Source organism: Syzygium oleosum, unplaced genomic scaffold (assembly GCF_021117445.2).
Source record: "Syzygium oleosum isolate NSW1041296 unplaced genomic scaffold, Sole_v2.1 Sole_v2.07, whole genome shotgun sequence".
In the NCBI taxonomy this organism is placed as follows: Eukaryota; Viridiplantae; Streptophyta; class Magnoliopsida; order Myrtales; family Myrtaceae; genus Syzygium; species Syzygium oleosum.
Genome location: NW_026607491.1, coordinates 5,990,568 through 6,013,152, shown reverse-complemented (window position 1 = coordinate 6,013,152; position 22,585 = coordinate 5,990,568). Strand labels below are relative to the sequence as shown.

General features: G+C 38.6%; 1 protein-coding gene across 1 annotated transcript in view; it reads right to left on the bottom strand.

Moving 5' to 3' along the window:
* LOC115677898 (callose synthase 3-like) overlaps positions 1–22,051 on the bottom strand; it is a 61,199-nt gene extending 39,148 nt beyond the window's left edge. The window contains exons 1-9 of the mRNA XM_056313350.1: positions 21,856–22,051; positions 13,126–13,226; positions 8,377–8,501; positions 8,214–8,307; positions 7,883–7,993; positions 7,674–7,790; positions 7,458–7,550; positions 6,261–6,352; positions 4,038–4,164 (exon numbers count right to left, since the gene is read on the bottom strand). Coding sequence (XP_056169325.1) covers positions 4,038–4,164; positions 6,261–6,352; positions 7,458–7,550; positions 7,674–7,790; positions 7,883–7,993; positions 8,214–8,307; positions 8,377–8,501; positions 13,126–13,226; positions 21,856–22,051 — 1,056 coding nt within the window. The remainder of the gene's footprint in view (positions 1–4,037; positions 4,165–6,260; positions 6,353–7,457; positions 7,551–7,673; positions 7,791–7,882; positions 7,994–8,213; positions 8,308–8,376; positions 8,502–13,125; positions 13,227–21,855) is intronic.
* Between the last annotated feature and the right edge of the window lie 534 nt (positions 22,052–22,585).

Genomic DNA, 22,585 nt, shown 5'->3' with positions numbered 1-22,585 from the left:
TTCATTGATTGTAATTTCTTTTTGAGAAGTGTACGCGCTTTGGATTGATAGTGTGATCTACCAATTTTGGGTAGAAGCAACACGTGCTAAATCGTAACATCTCAAAGAATTACTTGTGGATTCCAGCCTATTGGTGTCTATTAGTTTGGGAGAATGAACATAGGCTTGACTCAAACTGAGCCACTACAAGATCCACGTGCAACATTTTCTATCTCTCTCTACTTATTTCCATATTTATTTTATGGAAACATACTATACTTAATATCATCAGCTTACTCTTGCATATTAAATAGTTTCTGCATATATCAAACTTGATTTTAATAATGCTACGATAGATCCCCCCCCCCCCCCCCCTCCCGGTCTAAATTGCATAGCTTTATGGATTCCCAAACTGAAACTGCCACCACTATTACCATTGCTGTCGCCACCACTGTCACCACAGCTACCATTGATGCATCTGCCGCCGCGCTCCAATCGCACTACCACTACTCACATACTTCCTATGCATAAATATTTCTTGAAATATTAAAAATTGAAGTTTTTAATGGCAATAACTTCAAAAGGCGGCAAGAAAGAGTTTTCTTTATCCTAGATGTACATGGAGTTGCTTTCGCACTTATGGAGGCCAAGCCAACTAATAATAAGTTGCTAGAACAATGGAACATACTAATAAGATATGTAGGCACACAATTATTAGTACACTTTCCAATGAATTTTTTATGTCTACTGTCTATACAAAGAAGCAAGACAAATATGGGACTCCGCGATTGCAAACACTGCCGAAAATGCTAACGGAAGTTTGTGATTGGAAATTATTGTCGGTGGGAAATGTTCGATGATAAGGAGATCAAGACACAAATCAATGAATATCACAAGCTGGTGGAGGAATTGAAGGCAGAAAACATCAATTTACAAGAAGAATTTATTGCGATGTTGCTGATTGAAAAGCTGCCATAATCTTGGAAAAACTACAAGCAACAACTAAAGTATACAGACAAGCAACTGTCACTGGCCAATCTGATCGTGCATATCATCATTAAGGACACAACTTGCAAGGAGATCAAGGCTACCAAAGCTAAGAGATTGCTACCACGGCAAATTTGGTGCAAGGCAGATATCTCAGTATCACCAAAACAGGTATAATAACAAAAAACCTGATAACACAAAGTTGCTCACCCCACCTTCAAAAAGAAAGGCTCTTGCTTTTGTTTGTGGTAAACTAGATCATCATGCATTACAGTATAGAATATGAATAATGTGAAATGACAATCCTACTAAACTAAAAATCAACTTGGTTGAAGCAAATGACTCTGATGACATAATTGTCGTGGTCATTTCCAAAGTCAATATTGCTGCCAATGTGAAAGAATGAACGGTGGACTCAAGTGCTACCAGGACTATATGTGCAAACAAAAATGCATTTTCCTCCTATAATACAGTAGGGAAAAGGGAAGAGATTATTTTTCTTAGTGATTCGAGAATTGCTTAAGTTCTTGGAAAGGAAAAGTTCTTCTCAAACTTACATCTGGCAATACTTTGGCTCTGAATGATGTAGTGCATGTCTCTAATATGGGGTGAACTTGGTTTCTGTAGCTTTGTTGGGAAAGGTTGGGATGAATGTGTCATTTGAATCTGACAAGATTGTAATGGCAAAAAAATTATGTCTTTGTGGTAACGGGTTATTGTACTTAGGACTTTAACATTTGCAATGTTATCAATGAAAATCTACTTCTTCAGCTTACTTGGTTGAATCTATTGGTTTATGGCATGGTAGATTAGGATGTGCTAGTAATTCCCATATTAAAAAATGAAAAAATAAGGTTTAATTTCTGGGATTAAAAACCTATGTTTAATAAATTTATAATATGTGCTGAAACCAAATTGACGAAAAAGCCTTGTATTTCTGTAAAAAGAGAATATGAATTGTTGAGTTTAATTCATCTTGATTTAGGTAATTTAAAACAAACTATGACTGGATGAGGTAAACAATATTATGTGACTTATATAGATGATTATTTTAGATTTACTAAAATTTATTTGCTTAGGCATAAAGATGAAGCTTTTGATATGTTTCTTTGTATATAGCTGAGGTAGAAAATCAATTAATGAAAAATAGAGGAGATGGTGTGGCTCAGTCTGAGTATGCTCAGATTATTAAGAGTCTAATGCATTTAATGAACTACACTCGATCTAATATAGCTTATTTGTGTGTAGACTGAGCAGATATACACAAAATCTCAGTCATGATCATTGAACTGCCTTGAGTAAGGTAACAAAATATCTGACAGGAACTATAAACTATGTCATTTTATATTGTGGATTTCTCACTTTATTTGAAGGATGTAGTGATGCTAACTGATCTTACATTTAGATAAAACAAAATCCACTATTAAATACGTGTTTACCCTTGGTGGAGGTCCTGTAACTTGGCAATCAACCAAATAAATAATAATTGCTAAATTTACCACTGAGTCAGAGTTTGTAGCTCCAGAATTGGCTAGCAATCAAGTTGAGTGGTTAAGAAACTTCTTAGGAGACATTCCTCTAGAAATGAAACCGGCACCTTCTATGTCTATGTATTGTGATTGCCAAGCGGTAATAGCCATTGCAAAGAATATAACTTTCAATGATAAAAATAAACACATCGGGTTGAAACATTATGTGGTAAAATAGCTCCTTAAAGATGGAATTATGTCTATAGATTATGTGAAATCAGAATTGAATTTAGCCGATCCTTTGACTAGATTTTTGGGAAGAAAATTAATTACCGATACATAGAAAGGAATGTGACTTAAGCCAGTTGAGAAAAATCAATAATGATGGCTACCCAACCTATGTGATTGGTTTTTCCAACAAAAGAAAAACCTATGCAATTGGCGTTCATATAAGCAATAACCAATCACTTGTTGATCGAGTGATGCACTATTAAAAATTATTGTCCCTCCTGAGGTGAGAGTAATGTAAAATTACTATAAAAAAAGAGAGTTTGAGTTAAGCTTATAATGAATTCCAAATCCATTAATGGTGGTGTATCAAAGTGCAATATACATTAGATGGAATCACCTATATAAGTGTGGAAAAGGGTCGCTCCTATGAGAATTTTGGTAAAATCTTTAGAGCACTTATTAATAAACCAAGCACATGCGTTAAACAACAATAATTGTGGGCGTGTAATGTAATTGACGAAAATTATAATTCACAAAAAAAAAATTCTTGATTTATAGAAGTTTTAGAGTTCCTCAATAATTCTAAGAATTATATTTCATGCTTTCTAGTTTGGGTCATAGCCTAAAAGGAACTAGTTGTGATGCTTTGCATTCAATTGAGTGAAACCCAGCATAATTCATTCCTTTCTTTTCAAAACCTTATGAAATATGTGGGGGATGGTTGAATATTTCAATAGTTTTGAAAATTTTGAAAGCCATTGTTTTATAACGGTTTTGACAACCATCAATTTGATGACTATCAATTGTTTTGTAAAGGTTTTGACAGACATCAATTTGATGAAAAATGGCTTGATTTTTAAAGTTGGTGAATTGCAGCTATAAATAGATGAAAAATGACAGACAATCCTTTCTTTCTTTTGCCTATAAATAGAACCTCCAAACCACGATCCAAAATTACACCTAAACAAGAAAATTCTCTCTTCTCCTTCCATTTCTTTCATTTATTTGCTGAGTTTTACATATAATTTTGTTGTTCATATCCCTCTATTATTTTGTGCATAGTAAAGAAGAAGGTCAGTTGTATCCTAAGAAAATAGCCGCTTGGGCTTGTTGCACCGAGTTTCACACTCCAAGGGGTAGATTTATCCTTGACCACAGTGCTTACACACCTTTGATCTTATTTTTATCTTCTCCAAATTTTTCCAACAGTAAGTACCCCCTCCTTAATTAATGATTTAAGCTTTTATGAAATCTCGACCATTAGACGTCAACAAAATTGAGGAGGGAAAGAGAAAGCAGGAACAGATAAATCAACAGTAACCTTCCAAAGCATGAGCAAAATGTTAACAGCATAAACCGTAAGAAACATACTCGATGGAAAATATAGCAAAGGCATTCTGGCATGAATCTCAGATTCGCTGCTTCGCCCCAAATAAGAAGATATAGGCTCATGCACAGAAGTCCACGCTGCTGCACCATCTGGCCGGTCATCAGTAACCTGCATATTTGGAACCAAGGTTGCAGATGAAGAAAGGAACTCTTAATCAGGAATTGAGATTAGATGCATATACAATTGGTGCAAATCAAGAATAGAAAAAGATCATTTGATCAATAAAATTCATGACTATGGGAGACGGATAAAATTGTGACAAAGATGATGTTAAAATTAGCACGTCTTCAGGTATAAAAAAAATTATGATAGGGGCTGGTTTCCGCACAATCCATGGAGTCAAAGCAAGTGTAAGGATGCAATAAGATTTTTCTTGTCTGGTCCTGTAACTCGTACTCTTATGTTTTGGTTCTGTCAACTTTACTAAAGCCAATTAATTATGAACCAACTATGATATATTAATTATTTCATACCGTATCAATTCTCTTTTATGTGACTTTTTGGTTTTAGACAACCCACACACTCATCTCAATAAATTACCCCAATCACCTCAACAAAATTGGATCTAAGCCACGAATTTTAATCTCCATGGCCATCAACCAAATTGCAAAGGAGGGGCTTGGACCTTTGCCATTGGTAAAGGTCCAGCGGGGCATCTTTGGTAATCGTCCCGTTTTTTTATTTTTCTGTTCTTTTATTCCTCGGAACAAAAACAAAAACAAAAAATCCATTTGGTAACATCAGTTAATTTTTTTATTCCCCAGAATAGAAAAGTGGTCAGGCAATAGATTTAGAACAGAAACAAGAAGTAAACAAATCTACTTGTTTGTTCCCGGGAACAATTTCTAAAACAAGATCAATTTCTTTTTTTTCTTTTCTTTTTTTTTCCTTCCTTCTTCTTCCTCCTCTATCTGGTCACCAGGCCTCGGTGATGGCCGGTGACCGGCCAAAGAGGAGAGCTGGTGAAGCCAACCTTACCGACCTTGGGCGAGCCTTCCCGTGGTTGGGCGAGGCTCGACCTCCCCCACCCATCGCAATGGCGAGGCCAACCTCGCGGTGGCTGGGTGAGGTCAAGCCTCACTAGGGGCCGGTGAGGCTCGCCCTAGGCCCGACTACTAGCTAGAGAAGGAAGAAGAAGGGAGGAAAAAAAAGAAATGAAAAAAATAAAAAAAAATTCAAAAATTAGAAAAATCACAGAAAATTATTTTAAAAAAATTCCAGGTCAGAAAAATAATTTTAGGGTTGTATCAAATGTTTGTTTGTTTTTTTTCTATTACAAGAATAGAAATTTTATGCAATTACCAAATGCGTTCTTCTTCTCGGAAACTCATCCAGGGAATAGAAATAGAAAAAACTATTTCTGAAAATAAATTGTTTCCTAACCAAAGAATGGAAAAGATTCTTCAAGAGTCTCGGGGCCCAGAAGTGCATGATAAATACCGCCAAAGCCTAATACTGCAGACGAAATTAAGTGAAGTACTCTATATACAAAATAGGCTACTCCTGCTAATAGTTTAGCACATTCTTTGTTGTTACTATGGGGTCCTAAAGCACAAGGAGATTTTACTCGTTGGTGTCAATTAGGCGGTCTGTGGACTTTTGTGGCGAGACAGAAATATTGCCAAACACACCCTAAACGCGTCCAACTTTTATTTCTGTTTTTTGTTTTTCTTAACCAAACAACTTTTAATAATAATTGAAACTATGCTTGAAGACAACTGAAAATAAGATTTCTTTGCCCCTTTTAATATATTTTCTATCGTATTAATTGTGCGCATTTCATCCGCATTTGTTTTCCAACTCTTTCATTCTGTTCTTGTGATAAGTTTCCCCATTAGTGACAGACATTGATTCAAAGCAAAGTTCTTTTCTGATTTTCTTCTTCTGTCCAGATAAGCACCCCAAGAATCCAAAATTGCCACATCAGCAGCACCATGTCCGCATACCCATGCATCAATTTATTGTTAAAATTAGAGTTATCCTTTATTTAAAAGCAAAGAAGTTGGCGGATGAAATCTAAGAAAAAGCGCAACAGGACCAAAGTTGGACTTGTCACCCTTTATTATTGTCTCCCACAAGATAAGTCATAATCTCATCTTTTCCTAGAAGAGAACACCTAACAAGAACAGTCTTCTTTTAAAGGGACGTTGATAGTTCTGAATAACCACCATACTTGCCAGTTAAAGTAGCAGGAGAAGCATTACCGAAGGTGGCTCTTCCTTTTCAAGAAGTCGCACCATTTTTCATAGTTCTTGAAAAGTTTCTCCATCACTTCTGTTAATGCTTGATTGTCCAACTAGCAAGAAGACAAACAAGCATGTCAGCACAGTAAAATTCCCGAAGGCCATAATCAAGATCATGTACATAAATACTATTAGCCAAAACAAAGAGATTAAATGAGTACTTTGTCTAAGAAGGGACAACAAATAAATGTCATTACAATCCATGATTAACGCAGCTTATGCTCAAAGTTACCTATAATAATGGCGAATACTCTGTCTACAAAGGGACAACAGCAGCTCATGCTCAGAGTTAGATATCGACAGGATATAGATTGAAAAAAGTATGTAGAACCAGAGAAAAATAGAAAACTGTATAATCAACAGCCTCATCTAGCTTTACTTGTCATATTAGACTAGATCCTTCATTTCATTACAGCCAATCGTATGCAGCTTATGCTCGAAATCACATATTGATAGGATTGATGCTAAAAAAATGCGGAACAGAATAAGAAAGAAAACATCATCAGCCTCAGCTGGCAGTACTTGTCATATTTGACTGAATCATCAATGAGGTAGAATCGAAAGCATTGCAATTGTTTGTAGAAATAATTACGTTGCCTTCAATATAGCAAGGAAGGAAGAGAAAATGGTAGTCCCAAGGCCAAGCCATGGAAAAAGGAACACCGGATATCTCTCAATGCCAAAGACAGTAGAGATGTCTAAATGGTGCTTGCACTGCTTTCTACTCGACAAGAAGGATTCATCAACCCAGAATCAGACAAAACTTAATCAGATTAATGGGTTTGCTATAGTTCAAAGGTTACCGACATAAGAGAGGCTTGCTCGTTGTTGAAAAATAAATAATTAGAATCAAACGTAACTAGTGACAGTGAAGGCCACAAGAGCTGACTGGGTGGGGTCTCCATTGTGACAGTAGTAAAAAATGGTCTATGAAGTGTAGGTCCTCAAACCAAGCCTACTCAACAAGAGGGTTTCTCACTGAAGGATGGGCAGTTAAATCACTTACTCCTCCAGACGACAAAATAGCAAATACGCATATGATTGAAACCCTCCCAAACCAAAAACAATCCAGCAGAAAGACAGTCGCATACTGTAGTAATTAACTTGCAGAAAGTACAACATAGATGCATCTTCTAGGATGAAAAGTGTGCAAGACACCTCGGATGGCTGGTTGGGTTCTGGAAATAGCCGTATGTGCACATTTGCAAGCAATAAAATCAAGTGTTCCCTTTGGTTTGCCACATTATCCATCTGTAAAGAGACAGTCCAATGAACCAGAATTCGACTGAATAGTTATATGAGCTACAAAATACAACGAGAAATGAAAGAAAACTGATAGCAGAATAAATGGAGGAAGTTGCTCAGTCCACATACCTGAAATCCAAACATTGCCTGAAGCCAATCAAGAATATCTTCATCGTTCTTCTTTTTATGGTCATTTGGCCATGGAAGGTCCCTGGTGTCACGAAGCGCCACCACAGCAGCTTGGATCTACAAAGCAAGAATATTACATCCAGCAATATTATCATGTACTAATAGTAAGGCCATAGCACAACATTTCAATGTATGGAAGGGGATGCAACCTCAGGATATTTCATAATCGCCTGATTTGCTCTATCAGGATCCAGAGGGAGGATGTTGTAAGGAACATAAAAATGCGTTTTTTCTGCTACTTTATCCTGAGCCTCCAAAATCTGTACACACAAAAATGTGAACAGATATTACTCGCAGACATGTTCTATAAAAAATATTAGTCTTTTTAGCAAGTGGAATCGGCTATAGAGCTCATTGCACATGCTGTCAGCAAAGAGAAAATTTAGATAATATGATAAACATCTCATTCCAATCAGCAAACTCTCCCATCAGGCAAGATATCCATCATGTAATAAGTTAAAGAAATGTGCAAAGCTTTACCTCCCGATCATCTTCAATGGATTCCATCATATTGACAGCATTTAACACCTCAGAAAGTACACTAGCAGTTTGGTAAGCCTTGGTAAGCTGCGCACTGCATTTGGGACCATGTTAACTGCTGAAAACTAGAAACACATTATGTAAAGTAACTCTATGAACATACCGATCAGCTTTATCAGCAGCATTTTGCAAAGGTTGAATGTACTCTTTATAATAATGCTCATAAAAACTCTGTATTTCATGCCCATCACTTTTTTCAACCCTTCCCCTTAACGTTGGCTCATTTTCCTGAATATGGATAGAAACATTTCAGAATCTCTTGAGAATAGAAGGTACCCTCAAAAAGACCGATCATCCAATGAAAAAAGAGAAAAGATCAAAAAGAAGTTTAACTCTTAAAACTTAGATACATATATTGTATGATTGACCGGTACATGGAAAAAGTCCTCACTTGTAAGTATCAATATGTATAACACAGTAGACATAAAATGCTAATTAACGGTTATCGTAGAAACAAGCAATCAAACAATAAAATAAACAAAACAAGAAAATAAATCGGACACCGAATTTAAATTGTTTAGACGGTGTGACCTACGTGCATGGGAAGAGCAGCAAATAATTCTACTACAGATCAAACGATACAACAGAGATTACAAGCACTATCGAGTCACTCAAACACTTTCAGTTCTCAAGAATCCCAACTCTAATTACACTCAATTACTCACATATTGTTTAGCCTTCACAATTCCTTATGAAATAATTTATTAATCTCATAAAAGAAGTACACAATCTTACCACAAGATTTATTGACTTCAACACTCTTAGATATAATTCGTGAGCACGGAGAGAGCAGCAAGGAATTTTATTATAGATCAAGCAATACAACAGAAATTACAAGCACCATCGGGTCACTTAAACACTCTCAATTCTCAATGTTTCCCAACTCCAATTACACTCAATAACTCGCACAATGTTTAGCCTTCACAATTCCTAATGAAATATTCTATTAATTTTATAAAAGAATTACACAATCTTACCACAAGATTTATTGGCTTCAACACTCTCGCATGTAATTCGTGAGCGCAAGCTCCTTTTAGGTACTCTTCACAATGAAGACATTCTCATATATGAGCTAGAGTTAGATCCAAAATAGGAAATCTCTTTTTAGGAGTCCTACTTCAATTGGGAAACCATTCAAACTTGGAAACCTCTTCAAATTAGGAATGGATTAAAAAAGTTTCCTTTTCGGGCTCAAACTCAAGACATATTTACAACAATATTCACCCTGACTAGACGTTTGAGCCACTCGCTTTGTTGGAATTTAAACTTTGCTCCTATTCTCCCATAGCCCCTGATGGCTCAATTGCCATAGACATTTTTGAAGTCCACGTCACACTTGAACTTCATTATCGTGAACCTTATTAGAACACCAACTTCACATGCACCTTTAACTGCTCTACATGGATTTTTCGACATAACCTTGTCAACCACAGATAAAGCAAAACCATCACTGCATCCATATCTGTCAGGAGATAGAACACACACTTTGTCAAACTTAGCAGCTACAAAAAAAACGTTGCTCCTATATGATCCACCTTGCTACAAACACCATCGGTATCGATTACTCCGTTAGTACGCACTACCTTGGGAGTTTATGGTTGTAACTCCACCTTAGGTTGAATACACTCCGGATCCATATGAACACTTTCACAATCACTCCTACCTAGAAATACTAGAGACTCCTCGTATATAACTTCTTTACTAATAGCAAGTGACAGTCTTGCTCACCTTCTGCATAGCCTAGAAATATGCACTTTCTTACCCTCCCATTGAGCTTACCATCACTTACTCGAACATAATACGAAGAACCAAATATTCTAATAATAGAATGATCAGCAACATACCTTACCACTCCTTAGGAATCCGACGTCCAGTTGCAGTTGATAAGGATCTATTCACTAGGTAGCTCACCATAGTAAGCACATATGCTAAGAATCTCATAGCCATGGTAGTACTAGAAAGCATTTTATAGGCCGATTCTAGTAATGTTCTACTCATCAACTTTACAACCTGTTGTGGTTCACTGGCTCTAGTATGGTGCTTCATTATGCCTTTCTTCATGCAAAACTCCATCCTACAATCAATCCGCGCATGCTAATTGTCTTACTAGTCTCTTTTTCGATCAAAACTCTCAACTATCCGATTTGATAATAATATCAAATTTATTCCTCAACACAAACACTCCGGTCTTCCTTGAATAGTTGTCCACAATTATTAGCATAAATCTAGCACTTTTCCTCAAAGAAAATCATGATACCCTGCGAACATCCAAGTGAATTAACTCTATAATTTCCATGATTTCTCTGACAATCGTATTGAACTGCACTTTCCGTCATTTTCCTAAGTCACAATAACTGGATATATTCAGTTCCTTGAACACATAACCACACAAAAGATGCCTTTCACTTAAAACTTTCAGACTTTTCTTGCAAATATGCCCCTAACACATATGCCATAAGATATACCAACACCCAGCTAAATCTAAAATACTTAAAGAAAATAATTTCTTCTTCAGTTGTGGAACATGCCTCACTCTAATCAATGTCCTCACAAATATCATTAGCATTCTAATTTTGACATCGGCAACACCTACATCACACTCACCGTTGTTCTCCAATTGCACCTTACCACTATCAATGTATTAATAAGTAGTAAATCAGTTCATGTTTGGTGTAGCGTGAAACGAACAACCAAAATCCATAATTCATCTGTCAAATAGCAAATCCTTAGTGACACACAAGACACAATCAGCACTATTAGAATTACTATAAGCTATTGCAGCAATATCACCATTAGACTCGACTTTAATTCCCTTATCCTTCTTATTCTTCAGCTTAAGGCAATCCCTTTGAAGATGCCTCATTTTGCCACAACTCCAAAAAACGGGAGAAGAATACTAGAAGTGTCAAAAGTTGTGTACGGCACTCACTTTAGTGCCAAAAGTTTGTTTCGGATCACTTAAGTGCCACTTTAAAAAAAAAATAATAATCACTTAAGTGCCAAATCCAATCTGGATTGCTTAAAATTTGACGTGGCAATATTTTATTAATTTCTTGGTCCTACGTGGCTCTCCAGTGCGCCCAGTCAGCATATAACTCATAAACAACATCGTCTACAAGTTGTAAATAGTGATCCTTTGAGTGCCAAATTTTATTTAAAGTGATCACTTCAGTGCTAGTTGTTAAAAAACGATCACTTCAATGCCAGTTGAATTGTGCGACGTCATTTTGGATGTCCACGAGGACTGAATTTTTTAAAAAAATATGTCAAGTCATATTTAAAAATTTAATTATAAATGCCACGTAATCAATTTGGCCAAAATTGGCACTTAAGTGATCGTATTTTCTCCGATTTGGCACTTAAGTGATCATTTTTTTCTCCGATTTGGCACCTAAGTTATCCAAAAAAAAATTTGCACTAAAGTGAGCGCCGTACACAACTTTCGGCATTTCTAGTATGCTTCCCCCTCCAAAAAACTACACCACCAATTCTAAACTGACTACGTGTGTTTAGATTTATACTATTTCTACTAACACATATACTAGTTCTTCATCTTCCTTCACCTACTAAAGTGTAGACACAAGTTCACTAGATTCTCTCCTACAAATATTCTTGCTCAAAATTAAATTGCAAACCCCATCAGACGTCAAGCTTGTTGACCTAGAGGAGTTACTAACAGTAGTAATGGCAAGACTTTAATTATCATACGATAAGGGTAATAGGATCAAAGATTTGTACCGCATCATCAAAGTTAATCTAAACTGAATACAAATTGCCTAACGACCACACTGAATTATTCATATGATCAGCAGCTGACACCCATATGTTCATCTTTAAGTTAAATAGACATTGCATCAAATATACATTGTTAATCGTAGAGAGCTTCTCGTTCATGTCCAACAAGGCCTTAATCAAACATGCAGTTTCTACTCTTTCACGATGTTGAATGCGACATTACGAGCCAACGGCAGTCGAATAACGCCTAACACCTATCTATCCAGCAATTCTCAATCAACTTGCATCACCGACTCTGGGTTCTTCCCAGACAAGGTAAGTTCAAATTTCTCTCTTAGAGATAATCCTCAATCTGCATTTTTCAAAAACTAAAAGCCTTCCCATCAAATTTGTCGATTTTCACTTTTCTTTATTCTGTTGCTATCGATTCGCTTCAACTTAGCCAAGACTGGCTTTGACACCAATTATTGCAAAAACAAGAAATGAAATAATAAAATAGATAGAACACGAAAATAAATCAAACACCAGATTTACGTGATTCGATCGATGTGACCTACATTCACAAAGAGAGCAAGAAAAAATTGCACTATAAATTAAACGGTACACCAAAGATTACAACCGCACTCGAATCACTCAAACATTCTTAATGTTTCCCAACCCCAAATTTCAATCACTTTAATCAGTGTTTTGCCCTTAGAATTCCTCAATATATAATTTCTCTCAATCTTATAAAAGAATTACACAAGCTTACTACAAGATTTTTTTGCTTCAACACTTTTGGATGTAATTCATGAGCTTAAGCTCCTCTGAGATACTCTACACAACGAAGACAATAGAGTTGAATCCAAAATAGGAAATCTCTTTTAGAAATCCTACTCCAACTGGGAAACCACTCAAACTTGGAAACCTCTTCGTATCAGGAAATCTACTTGGATTAAGAAAGTTTTCTTTTTGACTTCAAACTTAAGACATATTTTCAACAAAAGTAATAGAAAGAATCAAATAAGTTCAAGAAATTGTATTCATACTGACAACAATGAGCACGTGTTGTGCCAAAGAGAACAGCGCTTACACAGGGAAAAAAGAGTAATTGCTGCTTTGTAGAAATAATGCTTACCCTTTCAAGACGCTTAAGGAGAGCAGTCGTAAATTGGCATGCACCACGTCCACCAGAAGTGTGCTCCAACCTATGAGCCTTGTCAAAAGCACAAAATCGACCTGTATCATAATAGCCTGCAAAGGTTAGATAAGTGAAGTAATATGATGCATAAAAAAATAGAAGTAATTACCAAATTGAATAATTTATGTAATATTTGACTAGGTCAAAAAGGGACAGTGCCCGAAAAAAAAATAAGGTTGACTGGTCAAAGAAAGAGAAAAAGTAACACTCAGCTCAAGTATAAGGGATCGAGTGCCCATGCAGAAAATGGAAAGGAGAAAAGATAAAAAGAAGAAAGAAGAAGAAAGGGAAAGGAAAAAAAGGAAGGGGCACACGCCATGGAAACCTTGCCAAGTCAAATTTACTTTAATTCGCAATACCCGGTAAGAGTTTAAGCCATTTATTCTTCTAATCGAAGTATTTTTCGAAATTAGAACATAAATTGAAAATTATGTAATTGGAATTGTGAGGTCCGATTCAAGAGTTATTAAGCTGAGAAATTATGGGAAATTGATAGTTTTAGGGTGTTATGGAGCTGTAGAATTTTGTTGAACTTGATTCTAGCTTACAGCTTGCCCGAAAGAATTTTCAAAGTTATGTGCGCGTGATGAACAGTACTCGACTAGCAGCTTTCGGACAGAATTTCATCAGTTCCCAACTAGATTACCAAGTTATGGTTCATCTAGTACTTCGAAAGGACTTTCTTTTGACAATAAGCACGCTCGAATTGGAGTTCAGTAGAGAGAGATATGGCGCAGTAAATTTTGTCGCTGGAGTGGCCGTTTGTTGTGCAAGTGGTCATTCTTCGCATTAGTTGTTTTTTCGCCCTAGTGAGCCGTTGTAGAGGTCTTTTGTCGATCCGTTTGATTCTGAAATAGCATAGTTTAGTCGAGTCGTTAGTTAAAGAAGTGTTTTACTTGGTTTTGACGTCGATCATCGTCTAATTGATAGGATTACGAGATCGTCGGCCTGTATAGTAACGTTGTTAGGTTTTGGGCATTCCCAAGTGAGTGGTGTTATCTCTTCTTCGACTTTGTAAACTCATATTTCAAAAACGATATAGATTTAATACAATATGAGTTATGATAAAAATCTGGATCGAGTATTTACTACCTTTTAGTATTTGTGAATGGGTTGAGAATGGTTTTAGGAAATGTATTGTGAAAAGATATATATGTATTCTTTAGGGAACTGGTTTATGAAATGAGTTCTGAAATGATTTTAGAAATGTTTTACAAAAGTGTTTCTGGCGGATAAGCTATGTTGCGAAAGGTAATTTGTTCGATTTATGATATGTATTTTGGATTATGAGATTAATTATGGATTGGATTTCTAGTATTAAAGGATAATGGTTTGATGCTCAATATGATTGTAAACCTGGTTAGGGATTTCTAGGTATGCATACCGATTTCAGGATATCCTTTCGGGCTGATCCACTTGCTGATAATAGGTGGAGATCTTGCCAAGCGAGAAGGCGTTATGTCATGACTATAGTTGGATATTAAGTAATAGATCGGTCAATGAAACAGACCATTGACGTGTGTTTTAATAGAGATTGATCAATAGACTTGACTTGACAATTGAATTGTCATAGTGGATTAAATGAGTGTTTCTTATTTGTACAAATCTTTGTTGAATTGAAACAACTCATATTTGATTTTATATGTATATTATCTTGGAATTGAAGTATGAGTTTTTGGTATTGCCTTGTATACATGCATAGTAGTTGCTCAATATGCTTACTTGAGATGTTTTACTCAATGACCTATCGTTACTCATATCATTCGTCTTAAATATTTTTCAGGCTCCTCGATTAGCGACAAGTAGGGCAAGAGCACTATCAATGGGGGACTCTTTTTTTTTTTTTGGTGCAAAGGTAGGGAACTTTTGGTAGTAGGATTTTCAAGTATTTGCTTAGCTAGTTGTATTGTTTCTGAGTTGATACTTGTTGAGTTAGCTAAGTTCCAAGTTGTTTAAATCTTTTTTTATGGATGATAGAAATTCTCATATTGTAACCAACCTATTGGTTTATCTTATATATATTTTTTGATAATAGGTTGTTAGTTTCTATTTGAGACTGCATCATTCGAATGGAAGGATGGTCGTGTCATCCCCCATTTTTATTGGTTTCGGTGTGTGACAATTTAAACTAATTAAAATTTATCATACTCTACTTTGAGTTGAATATCTTACGTGGATAATCCACGTGTAACTTTTTTTTGTCCATTGTTCAAACTTACCATATTCTAAGCGAAATCAGCAAATTTTATTAACTTGAATTAATAGAAGGACGACATCGGACATTTTCATATAATCCAAAGATAATTTGAACATGTACTAAATGTTTAGGGACCACGTTGAACAAATTAAAAGTTCAAAGATGACATTATACATTGAGAGACCACGTTACACAAATTAAAAATTGAGGGATGATATTGCACATTGGGCCAAAGTTTAAGAACCCTTTATGTTATTTTCTATATAAAAAAAAATATTTGCACCGCATGTAGAATGACTGTTATCGAAGAGGTCGGAGCTCCTAAACTCTTCAACTCTTATCAAAATTTTGTCTGGGGCCGTAATTAAACTAAGGCCTAACTAAGGCCCATTTTGGGGCCTAAAAGGCATGGCTATGGGCCTTCCATGTGCAAGGCTTGGCCCTCATTCTCGTGCTTGGTCGTGCATGACAGGGGGCATGTCATTCTCAACATCATCCCTCTGCCACTCTTATTCCCAGTCACCTTGATATTTCCCTCATTTAGCGTGGCATGAACCTAGTCATTCTTACAACCAAGTATTATATGTGGAAATAGAAAGAAGTTATTGCTGGACATAAAAAGAAGTGGTTACTGGATATGAAAAGAAGTAATTGTTGATATAAAGAGAAGTGATGGTTGATCATGAAAGTGATGATGGTTGATCATGAAAGGTGGTGATGGTGAGAATAAGGAACATATTCCCTAGAAATTTGTTAATTGGTTGTTTGTAAATAGCACCAAACCATACATTGTTCATCATAATTGTTCAAAATAACAACTTCTTCTTAACTCTCTCTTCTTCTCTTTCCACACACAAGTTTGACAACACATTCAATATGAAATTTCAATAGAAAAAATGAGAAATTGTTGAACTCATTTTTTTGTGAATTTGGTGTATATCCTGGAGGTATATTTATTTTAAATTCGGCAGTAACAGTAGTAGGGAAAAGTAATACCGTAAGGACATTTATCGTCATCACACATCGAAGCATTAAAGAACTATAAACTACTGCTCTATCTTTATCAGGAATCAAATTTCCCCAGCAATCTTTAAATTGTAAAGGATTGCATGGAACTTAAGATTAGGAAACTAATCAAAGGAATGTGAACGTCGGAGATGGCTGAATTTTGGCAAAGGAGATTCAGTGCATGAGTTTTGGTGAGCAGATTTGAGGAAACAAATGCAGGCGTAGACAAAAAAGAAAGAGATTTGTTGGGGGCGTCATTAGCAGGCTAGCCGAGAAAGAAAAGAGGAGAATGAAAAAAAAAAAAAGGAAAAAAATAGAGGTGGAGTTTGGCGTCGAATAGAGGATGGAAAAGAGATGGAGACTAGGGGTGAGCATATAGAACCGCTCAAATCAGGAAGCACCCGAACCAGATCGGTTCTTGGCAGTTCCTGAGGACGCCGATCCGATTCTCGGTTCCATGAAATTAGAATCAGTGATTTTTAGTTAGGTTCCGGTTCCAAGATGGGAACCGGACCACCCGAACCGGATCAATTTATTTATTTATTATTTCTTAAAGAATACTAACAGCACTAGCACTAAACCCTAATTGCCTCTCAGCTATCATGCCTCTTTTTCTCTCGTCTCGCCTCTCATGCCTCGCTCTTTCCCTCTCTTGCCTAAGTTGTCATCAACCTCCTCCATGGCAGCCACCAATCGTGGACGGTTTTCTTGCTCTGTTCACTTCACTTCCTGCTACACTCTTCCTGAGCTGAACTTGCTTCTCTCTCTCTCTCTCTCTCTCTCTCTCTCTCTCTCTCTCTCTCTCTCTCTCTCTCTCTCTCTCTCTCTCTCTCTCTCTCTCTCTCTCTCTCTCTCATGCGCAATGATGTACCTATCGAGCCAGATCAAGGTGTCCTTGTTGCTGATCAAGCAACTGCAGCTGCTCCGATGTCGGCTCACGAGCCCCGCCCAATGCTTCATCACGACCAAGGGGCACCGCCCCACCATCATGCACAAGGGCAGCCTCGACATTTTCCACGATCCCTAGTTCAACAAGGTAATCTCCGATTGAGTTCATTCGACCTCGACGCTAGAGAGCTTGGGTCAAGATGATTGCGGCAAAATAGTTGTTGGTAGAGAATGTGGATTATGTAGAGCTTGGAATCGTTGGAATGTAGTATTGGTGGCGTCTCAATGTTCTGTGTGTTTGTTTCGCCAACGCCGAAGTTGTTTCGACTGTACTTGTTCATGAAGGAATGTTCAGCCAATGATTTCAATCTTGCCCTTTCTCATGGCCCTTTTTCCTTCCTTCGGTTGGTTTTAGTATCATGTTAGGTTTTCTAGTTAGTTTGGATCTTGTTTAACAACGTTTGAAGAACAAGAACTATTGTGAATCCATCGGTTTCATTAGACCACCAGGGATCCAGTCCAGTCTGATCCAGGACCAAGTAGTCCGATTCCCGATTTCAAAAACTAGGAACTGGTCCTTCTGATTAAATTCCCAATTCCTCGGTGGGACCGGATCGGGAATCGATTATCCCTAATGAAGATAGGCATCAGAGACCTAGGGGTCCACCTTTTCGATGTTTGGTCAGAACAGGGAAGTTCCATGCCAGTTTCACGAGAACGGCGAGTACGTGCTCAACTATAATCAAAACGAGTTGAAATTTTGATGAGCCCTTTAAGACACCTAGTTCTTCAACCCCACCAAAGGGGCCAAATATCTGATATTCCAAAGTTCACCTTTCGTGACCGGTTCATGACTGATTTGGTTGTTATATGTCAAAAAAGTCCTAAACATTTTTTGTGCCAATTAAGTCCTAAACATTTTGTCTTTATGTCAATTCAGTTCTTCCGGCTAATTTTGATCGGATTTTGATAACGTGGACGCCGTGCGGCCTACGTGGCATGGCCAGCGCTAACGTGGAGAATTTTTAATGATGTTTTAATATTTGTTTGAATTTTTCTTTTTTTTTCCTCCCTTCCCTCCTTCCTCTAGCCAGTTGCCGGTCCGGCAACCGACCTTTAGTGAGACACGCCGACCACGGGCAAGGCTAGCCCTCGCCAGCGACAGCGAAGGCGAGCCTTGCCTAGCCGCTGGCGAGGTCTGGCCTCGCCCATGGCCGGCGTAGCTTGCCAAAGGCCAACAACCGGTTGGAGGAAGGAGGGAGGGGAGGAAAAAAAAAAAAAAAGAAAAAGAAAAGAAATAAAGAAATAAAAATTCAAAAAAAATATTAAAATATTATTAGAAGTTGTCTACGTCAATACCAGTGACCGGCCAGCTGGTGTCCATATCAGCAAAATCCGGCCAAAATTGGCCGGAAGGACTAAATTAGCATAAAGATAAAAGGTTTAGGACTCAATTAGCACTAATGCAAAATGTTTAGGACTTTTCTGACACTTTTTCCGTTGTTATTCAATCATGTAATTTCTTGTTCTACCTCTCTTATCTTTCGTGTTGTTCGTGTGAATCTACTAATGATCTCTTGTTGTTCTGTCGGAAATCATAGTCTGTTAGCATTATGAAAATCTTTGAAAGCGTAGAGTGATTTGCCGCGGGTTATGAAAGGCAAAGATCGCATAAATGTCGGTTTCCTCTGTCATTGTTTCCCCACGTGGAATTTAGATGATTCTGATATCTCGTTACATTGTTTTTATGTTTCCATTATTTAGATTCAACATTTTCATATTTAAACCATGTCATTTGGTACAAATAAATAAATTTGTTTAGGAGTTTCCTGCATTTAGTTATCATTTTTACTAGTTTTGTCATATAGCATTTAAATTTCATCTTGCATTGTAAGCTTATGTGAATTTCGTTTCTGATTTTGCATCATTAGACTTAAGCTGTCTGTCTTTATACATTTCTAACAGGGTATTGTCCTAGGTGTTACAACAAGAATTTATATTAACTTTCCGGATACTCTTCGGATTGTATTAACATTTGCTTTAATTATATGACTATGGAGAGATTTTTATTGTTTGCGTACTGACCATATAGATTTCCATGTCGAGAAATAAAAATCGAAAAAGATTAATGAATTTAAAACTAGAGGCTCGTAGTAGTAATGCACCCTCCCGCCTTACTCGACTCCTAACCGGCCTAGAATACATTAGCAAAGACTCTAGTGTCATTCGATTAATAATAAATGAGAAACTAAGTTAAGAGGGTTTGGCATAACCCACGCAAAACATAAGCGCCACCTAGATTGTATACACCCGCCTAGCAATCCATTAAACCTTTGAGGTACGTCTCAGAGGGCCACAACACACGTATGTCTAAGCATACTCATCTGCTGTGAAATAAAGAAAACGGATGTTTAGTTCCGCAATAGAGGAACAACCTGGGATCGTATATAGTTACAGAGTTTAGCCCAATAGCTAACAAAGGGGGAGAAAATAGTGCATAGGCCGCACGACAGCGCCCCCGCCACACCCGCCCCCTCCCCCCCCACCACCCCCCGCGCCGCGGCCCTCCATGTCATCATGGCGCCTGCATTCAATGAATGACGCGTGGCGTCACGTGTCATCCGGGTCCAACTTTCTCTCTCCATCGAAGACATATTCATCCTCTCTCTCGTTCTTTATTTCTTTATTTCTAGCCGGTCTATCATCTTCTTCTTATTTCACTCCCTCTCTCTCCTCCGAAGAACGACGAAGACACTCCCTCTCTCTCTTTCTCCAGGACGTCACCACCGCTTCCGGCTCTGCCTCCCCCAAGAGCCCCGCTGGTCGCAGCTGCTGGGTCCCAAGCTCATATCTACCTCTCCGAAGCGAAGGCGTGGAGGGATCTGAGCACCTGTTGGTCGTGGAGGCGAGCGACTTGTGGAGGGCGTCGAGGTTGAGGAGATGGTTGTGGTGGTGGGCTTAATCGCGGGTCTGAATGATAAGGGAAGCATGAGCGGGGTTTGGACGTATGACGTAGAGAAGAACGCGCGCTTGGGCGTGTGATTGCTTTTGTTGGGTCTCTTCAGAGTGGGAAGATGGTGATGACGACTCCGATGGCGAAGCCATTTGCTCTGCAGTGAAGCTCACTGGCTCAGACTGATGAGAGAAAGCGAGGGGGGGGATGGGGGGGCCGGCGGGGAAATGAAGCTGAAGAAGAAGATGATGAACGGAGAAAATATTGGGTACTTCTTATGATTCACCGTGGAAAAATCCCAGTTCTGAAGTCGCGACACGTGTCCAAGGGGACCATCATGTCAGGCTCCACTCGTCGTCCACCTGCCACAAAAAACTCTCTCTCTTCTACAATGCTCTCTCTCCTCTCTCTCCTCTCTTCGCTCTCTTCATTGTGGTTTCTTCTCGGCTATGGCCGTTAGCTCAAGTTCGAGCTCCGCGTCCATGGCCACTGCAAGTTTGGAAATCAAGTATCCGTGGCCACGAGACTCTTGGTCTAACTGCCATAGCTGCAAGCTCGAAGCTCCATCTACATGACTTTTGTGAGCTTGAGCTTGAGCATCCATTGCCACGAGTCGTCGCAGCTCGGGCCGCCATGGCCGCCAGCTTAACATATGGCAGCCATGGTCGAACGGCTGTGCTCGAGCTCGCGCTCTAGGCTTGAACCCGAGCTCTGCAGCTATGGCGACGGCGAGACTCCGGATTGAGTATCCTTGGCCATAAGTCTTTAGATCTAGCGACTATCGACGGGATTCAAAACTAGAGCGACCATGGCCAGCCATGGCCGCGAGCTTGAAGCTCGAACATGCTCACAACCGCGAGCTCAAGCTATATGGCAATGGAGGCCGAGATGTTGGGCTCAAGCTCAAGCTCCATGGCCATGGTGGCGGCAAAAAAGAGAGAAGAAAAGTAAGCACAGAAGAGAAAGGCGAGGAGAAAAAGCATAAGAGAAAGAAATTTTTCTGGCAGGTAGGCCCGTGAGGACACGTGGCGCACAAAGAATGAACTTGTTTTTTGCTGACCTGAAATAACTGGGGTTACCCAAGATTTTCTCGACGAGGCAGGTGTCTTCAGGAGAGAGAAAGTGGTACCCAACTACATGTGGTGCCACGTGTCGTCTGTTGAATGGACCGGTCCCATGGTAAGTGGAGGGACGGCCACGCAATATTTTCTTACAAATGTGATGGCGGAAACTTCATATGCTTGCGGGAACCAATCCAAAAGGGATACTTCCATGGGTTCATGCTTAAAGTGCAACTCAAATTCGCTACAAGTAGAGGTACTAGATATATTAAGATAGCATGTCCTCACGAAATCAGCAGCCTCACGCAAATCAGCCGAAAGAACCAAACACTTGCACAATGACTCGGACGGAAAGCCACAGGAGCTCACATTAATAGTATGTAACAAAACAAGCACAAAATCGGAGACAAAGGAAAACCCCACATGTAAAAATCCAGGAATTATGGGAGCCATTCACCTAGTAGAAAGTATGTCAAACTAAAAATGCCAATACGCTGAAGAAGGAGCGAACGGTACAAAAGTTTAAGAGATATTAAAGTTCAAAGGTAGTATCCACTCACAAAGATAAGCCACTCTAGGGTGGTTGCTCTCGAATTCATTAGCCACACGCAAAATCGGCGCGATCTCCGCCTCCAGCGAAGACGGCACAGCCTCACTGTTGAAGATGGACTCTCCGAGGTTACCAGGTGTCTGAGGCTGCATGTTTTGTCGTTGCGGCAGTAGCAACTGGTCGACCCCTCCTCGCAAGGTCGACATTTTTCTTCTCGGAACCTGAAAATTACCTCTTTTCCAGGAAAATATTCAAGCATAGCCAGGCCAGCCCTAAGGTCTCACGTTTCAGTTTAGTAAACGAAATTTATCAAGGAAACAGAACATATACTCAAGGCCAAGAAAGTAAAGAGGCGAATTATCAACCGCAGAAAGATAATTAGCAGAGAGCAAGCGAGCGAGCCAGTACCAGCTAAGAGGAGAGAACTGGCGATTCCGAAGCTGAACCCCTAATCATGTGAGACGAAGCTAGACACTGAGAGAGAGAGAGAGAGAGAGAGAGAGAGAGATAATGCTTTGAGCTACTCAGAAGAGAAGAAAGTAAGGGTGCGTGCGTGCAAGAAAGTGGCAGAGAGATGGTGTGCGGTGAAAGTGACTCCGCTCAGAGAGTAACGAGATTAAACAAAGACGCTAATAAGACGCCAGGCCTTTCTTTACCGTAATTTTAGCCTGTAGCTCCACCAATTTACCGGGCATGCCACTGAGTAGTGAGCACCGCCATTCTCTTCTTCACCGCAGTTT